We start from the raw sequence: 11211 nt of genomic DNA, 5'->3' as shown, positions 1-11211 counted from the left end.
ACTCTTGCACACTGTCCCTTAACGCGAACAAGGCTAGTGGCAATGCCTCATCCCACTCAACACTCATCTCCTCACAATACATCCCGAGAGTGTTTTCAAGAGTTTGGTGAAATCTTTCTACACAACCCTGAGACTGAGGATGATAAGCACAGTCTCTGTTCAATCTTTAGACCCCTTAGGATTTCCTTGAACGTGCGAGAAGTGAAATTACTTCCCTGGTCTGACTGCAACACCTTAGGAATTCCTACCCAGTAGAAAAATTTCACCAACTCCCTCACAGTGTTCTTAGAGTTTATACTCCTGAGGGGAATGGCCTCAGGAAACCTGGATGATATACACATAATAGTCAGCAAATACTGGTTTCCTCTCCGGGTCCTTGGTAAAGGACCTACACAGTCTATCACCACCTTACTGAAAGGCTCCTCGACCACAGGTATAAGATGAAGGGGGTCAGGGCGAATCACCTGGTTCGGCTTGCCCACCTTCTCACACAAACCACAAGTTTTACAAAACTTTTTCACATCACCTCTCACTCTGGGCCAGTAAAAGTGACACAGGATTTTCCCTAGGGTTTTTCTGACCCCTAGGTGTCCTGCCAGATTACCTTCGTGTGCTATCTCCAAAATTTTCTTCCTATACACCCGTGGCACCACAATCTGCCTTTTTACCATCCAGTGATCAGAGGTTGGGGCTGTCAGAGGCCACCAATTTCTCATTAATACCCCACTATCCACATAGTAACCCACGTACTCATTGTCAAGCTCACCCAGCCTTTTAGCCTCATTCCAAATAGACTTCAAACTTTCATTACTCTCCTGAGCTTTTACCAACTCGCTCTTTTCTACTAGAAAATCAAGGTTGGGCTCCACCTGGCCTACAACTGGTTCATCACTCGCGCACTCAGGGTTAGTTCGTTTTTCATCAGGTTCTTTGAACAGAACGCCCAGGCCTTCGTCCTCCTGCGTTGCTCCCTCGGTGTTCATGCGTTCCTTCCGGGCCATCGCTCGGATCACTGCGCAGACTGGGAACAATTCAGGCACCTCTGCCTCCCCACCTGCTGAGTTAGGAACTGCTGCCGGAGTGGTGGCTTCTGTCATCCCTATCAGAGGGTTGTCTACCATATGAAATTTAGGGATAACTCGACCTCCAGCCAGGTCATTCCCGACCAGCATATCCACTCCATTTACGGGCAGTGTCTCCTTCACTCTCACCGTCACCTCTCCAGTGACGTATCCACAGTCCAGCCAAACTTTGTGCAGGGGAATACTGAACTTGCCTCCTGCATCCTTGCATGAGACCTCTCTGTCAGTGCTGGTCTCCCCATTCCATGGGAGTACACTACTTAAGATCAGACTCTATTAGCTCTCGTATCCCGAAGAATTCTGATCACCTTCTCTGGACTTCCCTCCAATTTCACTGTGCCCTTACTGGAGAGGTGCTCAAAGCCCTCATCCTTCTGCGGCTCCTCTTGTATCTCTGCATTCATATTCTCCACATACTTTATCAGGTCTCTTTGGGCGGCAACTGCTCCCACTGGCTTCGGCCGTCCCTTCGGACACTGGTACTTCTTATGACCACTACTTTCACATCCAAGGCACTTAACTGCACCTGCATCACCACTACCCTTCTGGTAATAGGTAGTGCTTCTGGCCCTACTCTTGAAGGGCGTAGACCTCACGTTGTGGTTGGCTGGCGGGGACATGGTGTAAGTGTGGGGAAAACTATAGTTGTTAGGGCGGGGCTGGTTTGATCTGTGGACCGATGTCGAGCTCATCTGGCGGTCATTCTTATATCTCTCATGACCATCATTTTTGTTGGAGAATGGCTTTCTCCCTCCATGGTGTTCATCTCCGTTCAGCCCATGGATCGCACAGTACTTGTCAGCTCTGCGTCCGGCTTCCATCACATCTTTCACGTTGTGTGATACGAGCTCATATTTTAAACTGAGGGACAATTGGCTCATTAACTGTTTCATCCGCATAACTGCTTTTATCTCCTCAGCTGTAGTGGCTTCCTCGGCCTTCAGCCACCGGTCCAATTTAAGACCAACCTCTCGAGCCATCCCGAGATAAGTATCACCTGGGCGTTTTGTTGTCCTGCGGAACTTTTCCCGGTACACACTCGGACATAGAAGATTTGATCCCAACACCGCTTCCTTTACCGCTTCATAATCACTCGCTTCTTGCTCACTCAAATTCAAATATACCTCTCGGGCTATTCCCTCAAATTTAGACTGGACTAGTAATGCCCAATCATTTTCATCCCATCCCATCAACTTTGCAGTTTTTTTTTTCAAATTGAACGAAGAAGTTTTCTTCCTCCCCTTCCACAGGGTTAGGCATACTGATGACCTTTCTCTGTCTACTGCCTACCTGCTGAAACGATAATTACTCCCAGTGAGGTCTAAAGCACTGTTCAGGGGGTGCTGTGAACTTATCATTAAACCCAGCTGTGACCTCACTGAACGTTTCCCTTTGTGTCTCACAACACAAGGGGGCAGTCACACCCTGCCCTCTAAAGACAACTCTCTTCCTCCACACAAAACTACAAGCACCTAATAACACACACACCCTTCACTCAAAAATTTTAAAATCATGGCGACTCCTACACCAACCTCGGAGTCTCCATCTGGGGAGGGGACCATAAATGTTCCCAGGTCGGACTGCCTTTCTGTCGACGATCCTAAGTGTTTTGACACCCCCCTCAACTTTTTCTTCATTAACTTCTGCAACATTCGCGGTCTGAGATCTAATTTTCAATCTGTAGAACATCACCTCTCCTCTTCTAAACCTCATCTTCTTTCCCTCACTGAAACTCAGGTGTCTGAGGCAACTGACAGAAGCCCCTTTTCTGTTCCCTCCTACTTTCTCTATCCTCATTTTCGATCCAAAGCTGGATGCTGCGTTTATGTGTGCAATGACTTAACCTGCTCTCGTGCCCACGCTCTTGAATCTTCCGAGTTTTCCACCATCTGGCTACGACTACAGAGTCATTCTCATACTAAATTTATCTGTGCTGTATACCTCTCTCCTAACTCCTCTGACTATAAGAAATTCTTTGACTACTTAGCTTCCAAAGTGGAGCACATTCTGACCCTCTTCCCTTTTGCAGAGATCTCCATTCTTTGAGACTTCAATGTTCACCACCAGCTTTGGCTTTTCTCTCCCTTCACTGACCATCCTGGTGAACTAGCCTACAACTTTGCTATCCTCCATGAGCTAGAGCAATTGGTGCAACACCCTACTCGCATTCCTGACCGTCTTGGAGATACGCCCAACATTCTTGACCTTTTCCTGACCTCTAATTCTTTTGCTTATGCTCTCACCCTTTCTTCTCCGTTGGGATCCTCCGATAAACAATCTCATATCTTTATCTTGTCCTATCACTCCAATCCCTCGTCCTAAACCTTCTAAACCGTGGTTTAACACAGCTTGTTTTCGTGCTATACATGATAGAGAGGTGGCCCACAAAAGGTACTTAAGCCTTCCATCACCAGAATCTCATGCACTTTATATTTCTGTCCGGAACCATGCCAAGTCTGTTCTCCAACTAGCGAAAAACTCCTTCATTAACAGAAAATGTCAAAACCTTTCAAGATCTAACTCCCCTCGTGATTTCTGGCATCTAGCCAAAAATATCTCCAATAACTTTGCTTCTTCTTCTTTTCCTCCTCTACTTCAACCAGATGGCACCACTGCTATCACATATATTTCTAAAGCTGAACTCTTTGCTCAAACCTTTGCTAAAACCTCTACCTTGGACGATTCTGGGCTTGTTCCTCCCTCTCCTCCACCCTCTGACTACTTCATGCCACGTATTAAAATTCTTCGCAATGATGTTTTCCATGCCCTCGTTGGCCTAAACCCTCGGAAGGCTTCTGGACCTGATGGGGTCCCTCCTATTGTTCTCCGAAACTGTGCCTCCGTGCTTGCACCTTGCCTAGTCAAACTCTTTCAGCTCTGTCTGTCAACATCTACCTTTCCTTCTTGCTGGAAGTATGCCTACATTCAACCTGTTCCTAAAAAGGGTGACTGCTCTAATCCCTCAAACTACCGTCTTATTGCTTTAATTTCCTGCTTATCTAAAGTTTTTGAATCTATTCTCAACAGGAAGATTCTTAAACATCTATCACTTCACAACCTTCTATCTGATCGCCAGTATGGGTTCCGTCAAGGCCGCTCTACTGGTGATCTTCTGGCTTTCCTTACTGAGTCTTGGTCATCCTCTTTTAGAGATTTTGGTGAAACTTTTGCTGTTGCCTTGGACATATCAAAAGCCTTTGATAGAGTCTGGCACAAAGCTTTGATTTCCAAACTACCCTCCTACGGTTTCTATGCTTCTCTCTGTAACTTCATCTCAAGTTTCCTTTCTGACCGTTCTATTGCTGCTGTGGTAGACGGTCACTGTTCTTCTCCTAAATCTATTAACAGTGGTGTTCCTCAGGGTTCTGTCCTGTCACCAACTCTCTTCTTATTATTCATTAATAATCTTCTAAACCAAACTTCTTGTCCTATCCACTCCTACGCTGATGATACCACCCTGCACTTTTCCACGTCTTTTCATAGACGTCCAACCCTTCAGGAGGTAAACATATCGCGCAGGGAAGCCACAGAACGCCTGACTTCTGATCTTTCTAAAATTTATGATTGGGGCAGAGCAAACTTGGTATTGTTCAATGCCTCAAAAACTCAATTTCTCCATCTATCAACTCGACACAACCTTCCAGACAACTATCCCCTCTTCTTCAATGACACTCAACTGTCTCCCTCTTCTACACTGAACATCCTCGGTCTGTCCTTTACTTATAATCTGAACTGGAAACTTCACATCTCATCTCTAGCTAAAACAGCTTCTATGAAGTTAGGTGTTCTGAGACGTCTCCGCCAGTTTTTCTCACCCCCCCAGCTGCTAACTCTGTACAAGGGCCTTATCCGTCCATGCATGGAGTATGCTTCACATGTCTGGGGGGGTTCCACTCATACTGCTCTTCTAGACAGGGTGGAATCAAAAGCTTTTCGTCTCATCAACTCCTCTCCTCTAACTGACTGTCTTCAGCCTCTCTCTCACCGCCGCAATGTTGCATATCTAGCTGTCTTCTACCGCTATTTTCATGCCAACTGCTCTTCTGATCTTGCTAACTGCATGCCTCCCCTCCTTCCGTGGCCTCGCTGCACAAGACTTTCTTCTTTCTCTCACCCCTATTCTGTCCACCTCTCTAACGCAAGAGTTAACCAGTATTCTCAATCATTCATTCCTTTCTCTGGTAAACTCTGGAACTCCCTGCCTGCTTCTGTATTTCCACCTTCCTATGACTTGAATTCCTTCAAGAGGGAGGTTTCAAGACACTTATCCATCAATTTTTGACCACTGCTTTGACCCTTTTATGGGACTGGCATTTCAGTGGGCATTTTTTTATTAGATTTTTGTTGCCCTTGGCCAGTATCCTTCCTACATAAAAAAATAAATAAATAAATCCCCGTTGCCTTGAGCACCATTTCCTGCCCTGGTCTCATTTACTTTATTCCTACTTTCTGCTCTAATCTTTTCTATCTCAATCTCTTTTTGTATCTGCCGCAACTCCACTTCTTTCTGCATTTGCTCTTTTCGCAACTCCACCTCTTGCTGCTTCTGCTCCCTCTGCATCTGTAATGGTTCTTTCTGCATCCGTATTTGAAGTTTCATTAACTCAAATTTTTCACTGCTAGAAAGGCCATCTGTTCCACCAAAAGCACCCATGTTTATCTCACTGACCTCAGCACCTTCTTTTACACTCTCCCCATCATTATCTTCACTTTCACCACCATCATTTTCAAACCAGCTCCTCTCTACAAGAGCATTTTTCAACTCCGCCTGCATTTCCTCCTTTTCTTGGATTTCAACTCCACTTGAAACCTGTCAGCCACTGACCATAATTCCTCCCTCGTTAGTGTGTACAAATTATGCACACTCCTCGACAGAAGGAACATTTCAATACGTTTAGTGGCCATGGTTACAATCACTACACTCCACAAAATATTCCTCCAAATATTCACCACAATACATACACAGTTTTAAAGAAATATTTCACACAGGTAAATTCCTCCCAACTACAATTACCATGTAACACTCGTTACACTCCACAAATGTTCAAAGATCCCGGACAGGCCCCCATATTCTGTCACGATCGCTTACTTACTTACGATCGTACGATCCCAGTTATCTTTCCAAGAAAGTGGGCGTTACACTGATCCCGGAAAGTTTTACACAAAACTTTTTTGTTAGCCTTAACAATCTCTGCTAGCTAACAGAAAATCACTAAAAGTAATGCACCAATGCTTAACTAGCAAATGTTAGCTAGTAAACAGTTGTTTGTCAAGTCCCGCTAAACAATGAAGTTAGCAGCTTATGAACATGTAAATGGGCATATTATTAAAAATTGCACACATAAAACAGTGTTATTAATGCAGCTGTTCAAATTTTATTAATATAGTATCATGATAGCACATAAATAACGTATATAATGTTTTTTTTAGGAGTACTTATTAACCAACGACAGATATTTTTGGACGAAAGCGCATCGCGCCGTATGTTTGTAGACAGTGTGCAGGCGGCCGCGCCACAGACAAATCTTCCTACAGAAGACTCAACAATTACTTCAGAGGATATAGACACGGCAGAAGAACCACAGAAAAAGAAAAGGAAACCAAACTGGTCACAAGAGGAAACACTCCTCTTGGTCAACGTGATAATGGAAAAACAATTGATTATTAATGGGCGATTTAAACCAAGTTTAAGCCACAAGGACAAGAGGGAGGCATGGCAAAGCATAACTGATGCCATTAATGGAACAAATCCACTGACTAAGCGGACTGTAGAAGAAGTTGAAACCAAATGGTTTTCTGTGCCCTCAAAATCGAGGAAGATAATTTCGGCAATAAAGGCTGAATATAACCAATCAGGTAAGATTAACTTGTTACTGTATACTCTTCCGTTTTAAGAAGTTAACATAAGCGAAATAGTTTTCACGTTATTCATATTGCTTATTCACCTCAATCAACTTGTCACAATTACTTTCATTAAGGTAGAAATTTAGCATTTGAGTGTTCCTTCTCACAGTATTAATAACATGCATATAATTTAACAAAGATGTATTGCAAGTACTGTAGCAGTCAAATTCAGTGCAAACTTAGTCATACATACAAATTATATTGCACTGTAATGTGTAGTGATATTGTCTATTTGCAGCTTTACAGTACTTTGCTAAAATATGATTAACTATTATTGAAGGTGCTGGTGGCCCCCAAGCTCCTCCACTTGACCCAGTAGACATGAAAGTTGAGGAATTATTAGGGGAGAAGAATGCAACTGTGATAGGTGTTATTCAGAATGATCTCGGTTTTCATACGTTGAGGTAAGATTCTTGCATTTTTTTTTTTTTGTCCTGTGTACTGTATTGGACTTTCTATTGTGTAGTGTACCACAATTTTAGCCTAACATTTGCATTGATATAATTTTATCAGATAGTTCATCCTTCAGCAAGGCATTTTTACATACTGTACTGTAGTTGATATGCACTTTTCTCCTTGTGAGATTAAATTAGTTGCATGTTTTTAACTGTGGTAAATTTATGCAATGGTTTTAGGAAGCTGCAGACCCAGCAACGGCAAGAAGACACTGAAGAGTTGGGAGAAGAACCACCCCAGCAACAGGTAGAGGATGATAGTGAACTCCCTCAGCTTCATTGGCAAAGTGTCCAAGTCCAGCCCCAACCACAACAATCTTCGCACAAGGCCCAGCACTTAGAACTCTTGGAGGATGGATCCTTTATAGAATGCACCATAACTGAACCTGAAACCTCTGCGGCCCAACCAAGCATATCAACACCAAAACTAAGAAAGTGTTCAAGTGTCAGTGATGAGTATGAACAATACAAAGCTGAAAAACGCAAATTGAAACTTGAAAAGGAAAAGTTAAAAATTGAAAAAAAAAAGGAAAGTAAAATTGTTAGCATTGAAGGGAAACATTGAACTTAAACAGAAGTTAATGATGGCTGAAACTGAATATTACCAGTCTTTGACAGCAAAAAATATGAAAAATTAATATGTGAATTGTATAGGCTTCATTTTTGGTACAGTAGAAATTTATGCTGAGGAAATAAAAATATATTATTTTATTTATTAAGATTTTACAGTATATTCCAGTATTATTAACAAGATTGAATCTCATGAAGATTGTCCACCCTAGAGTACCCAACTGAAAATTGTCCACCCGAGCCGCACTCTCATTAAGATTGTCCACTTCAGCTGCTCTCGGCATCCAACACCAAAGTTTAGGTTAGGTTAGGTTAGGGAATGGTCGGATCAGCTGAAGATTGTCCACCCCCAGTCTCGCTCTCATGAAGATTATATACTGTAGCATGTATGTAAAGGAAAAAAATACAAATTATATTATTTTATAAACTGTATTTGTTTCATTTTATCTTTCACTTTTGACTTTAAGTGGAAAAAAACTTGTTAGTAGAGAGAGAGCACTGCAACAACAATCACACCTTCATGATACTTCACTCAGCCACTGGTCTGCTGCAATATAAATTAATGTACAAAAATTTAGTAGTTTAGAAAATAAGACTGGCACCAATCACAAATATTTATGCACAGTACTGCATCTCTGAGCAAGGGTAATTAAGTACAGTACTGTACTGTACTGTACTTAAACATTTATTAATTTAGTGAACATATATTGTAATGTATACAGTATACTGTATTGTACAGTATACAGTACAGTACATTCAGAAAAGTTGATAAGGATAAGTAGCACATACCTGAAATGAAGATTGGCAATATAATCTCGAAATGGATGTCCGTTACGGCCAGCTGGTCTACCAGGATTAGGAGGTATCTCTGCTTCACCTGGCTCTTCTTCATCTGCACCTACGTCCCCTTCAGCTGCATCGTGGAACATTTCCTCTTCCTCGTTGATAGGCATTGGAATGTTAAACTGCTTACACATGTTGTGAAGCAGAGCACAGACATAGACGATTTTGCATGTCTTCTCTGGGGACAATCGCACTTCACCATGAAGTGCATGGAACCGTTGCTTGAGCTGGCCAATCCCCCTCTCTACTACACAACGTGTCCTCTTGTGTGCTCTGCAAGAATTGTTAACCATCATAAGGTGAGGTATTGCAGTATATACAGTAGCATCTATAAGCTGCATAGTGTTGAAGAGGAAATCTGTACTGAAGAGGAATTCTATACTGTACTGGTATTTTGGTTGTTATCACATTAAGTAATGACTACTACCTAGACTGGAGAGGACAATACCTCCTTTAAAATAAACTGTACTATATAGCATAAGAAACATGATTTTAACTTACTTGTTATAGTTTGTCTGAACGCCAGCCAGAGGGTTTAGATAAGGCGTCAGCAACCATTCCTTGCAAGGATAACCACTGTCTCCTAGAAGGTAGCATCCAGCTGGGACATAATTTTGTTCAAAAAGTGCCTTCAAGCCAGACTCGTCCAATATCCTGGCATCATGTACTGAGCCAGGCCACCGTGCCAAAACATCAAGTATCCTGTACTTGGCATCGAATACGACTTGCACATTGATGCTGTGGTATCGTTTTCTATTTACATATAAATGTTCATCGACACTGGGAGCCACAATTCTAATGTGTGTGCCATCTATGGTACCCACAACACCGGGAAACCTATAGTCTTCCATGAACTCTTCTTGTTTCACTTGCACTTCTTGGCGAGTCAATGGGAATTTTACAAATTGAGTTACAATGTCTGGTTCTGACAGTGCATCAATTGTTTGAGTAATGACACGGCTGATTGTTGCTTGTGAGGTCCCAAAGTCGTCAATGCTGCACTGCTGCATTTTACCCGTGGCCAAATATCTTAGGGTAATTGCCACCTTTGTCTCAGGACTCAGTGGTTGATTCCGTTCTGTACGGGATTGAAGTTTGTCCCTCACTAAATCAGCCACTGTTATTATACCAGCACGGTTCATCCTGAAGCGTTTGATGAGTTCGTCGTCATTGTACTCGTTGAATACGTCCCGTCGCTGTCGATACACTCGCTGTCGTCTTTGAAGTTGTTGTTGTTGCTCTGCCATCTTCTCTACTAACAGGAATTTGTTAAGAGCCTAATAGTCCTCCACAGCACTTTTACCTTAATAGTACTTTTAAGGCCCTAACAAGTTTTCTGTATCCACTGTTAGTGCTTAACAGCAAAATGTTGTTAGCCTTAACAGGAATTTGTTACCCTTAACAGCTATTTGTTAATGCTAACAAGTTTTGTGTATACGGGCCCTGGATTTTTAAAGGCTTCGAGTGCCTACCCGACCTATCCGAAATGCCAGAATTACACCCTCTCACTGCACGTTTACCTTGATCCAGCACACCTGGAATCATCTCTAATACCGGATCAATGTTGGGGGAGTAGAAAACACGATTATTCTATGTTACAAGCACATATATTAATACTAATAATAATTCACAAACAACATGAGGTAGTACACGTTTTTACATGTCGTTCTCGTCACTTCACACAACACCAGAACCCGTTTACACTTCCACCAGTCACAGAAATATTTCCCCTCCACCGCAGGAATTTACTCAGACGCCATTACCGCGTCTCCAGGCAATAATTCCCGTATTTCACCTCCTTAAACCTTTCAGATTACCACCATCACCAAAAATTACCCATAACACTGTAACATCATCCCCAAAATCACCAGTACACCACAACACCAGCTTCCAAGGTCAACACCACAACCTCCACTCACAAAATGGCTGCCAGTTTGACTTATGACCCCTTCGAACAGCGTCACCGGCACAACTCAACAACCGAATTTCAGCGGACAAGAGCTCTTGGTACCACAAAAGACTCACTAACCTGATCCTGGATATCAAGGTTATACCGCTACACCACTAATACCTCCACACACCACTCCATCACCAATCCACACCAAGATTCTTCCCTGAGAAACGCCTTCCCTCCGATATACCTCACGACCTAAGGCGCTCTGCCTTCCCCTCCTTGGAATGTGTTGTTGCCCACTCAAGCTCCCCTCGTTTCAACATATTTCCACCTCAATTATACTTCCTCCCTTATACATACAAAGATATAGAGAACTTAAATTATGAAGAGAATAATACTACATGATATAAAATGGGTAAATAAGCTTTACACTACTTATAACCAATAATAAGGATAATTCCCG

General features: G+C 42.6%; 2 protein-coding genes across 2 annotated transcripts; one reads left to right on the top strand and one right to left on the bottom strand.

The window, feature by feature from the left end:
* Positions 1–6516: 6516 nt before the first annotated feature.
* On the top strand, positions 6517–8364 carry LOC135106688 (myb/SANT-like DNA-binding domain-containing protein 4). The gene is made up of 3 exons (XM_064015957.1): positions 6517–6938; positions 7267–7390; positions 7622–8364. Exons 1-3 carry the CDS (start codon positions 6566–6568, stop codon positions 8004–8006), a joined length of 882 nt encoding a protein of 293 aa, XP_063872027.1. The 5' UTR covers positions 6517–6565; the 3' UTR covers positions 8007–8364.
* Positions 8365–8539: 175 nt separating this feature from the next.
* LOC135107105 (putative nuclease HARBI1) lies at positions 8540–10399 on the bottom strand. Its single transcript, XM_064016813.1, has 4 exons — positions 10375–10399; positions 9356–10109; positions 8801–9127; positions 8540–8558 (listed from the first exon to the last, which is right to left on the bottom strand). The coding sequence occupies exons 1-4, from the start codon at positions 10397–10399 to the stop codon at positions 8540–8542; spliced, it is 1125 nt and encodes a 374-aa protein (XP_063872883.1).
* Between the last annotated feature and the right edge of the window lie 812 nt (positions 10400–11211).

Source organism: Scylla paramamosain, chromosome 2, assembly GCF_035594125.1.
Source record: "Scylla paramamosain isolate STU-SP2022 chromosome 2, ASM3559412v1, whole genome shotgun sequence".
Classification (NCBI taxonomy): Eukaryota; Metazoa; Arthropoda; class Malacostraca; order Decapoda; family Portunidae; genus Scylla; species Scylla paramamosain.
The sequence above is the reverse complement of the archived record's forward strand: the minus strand, read 5'-3'. Positions and strand labels throughout refer to the sequence as shown.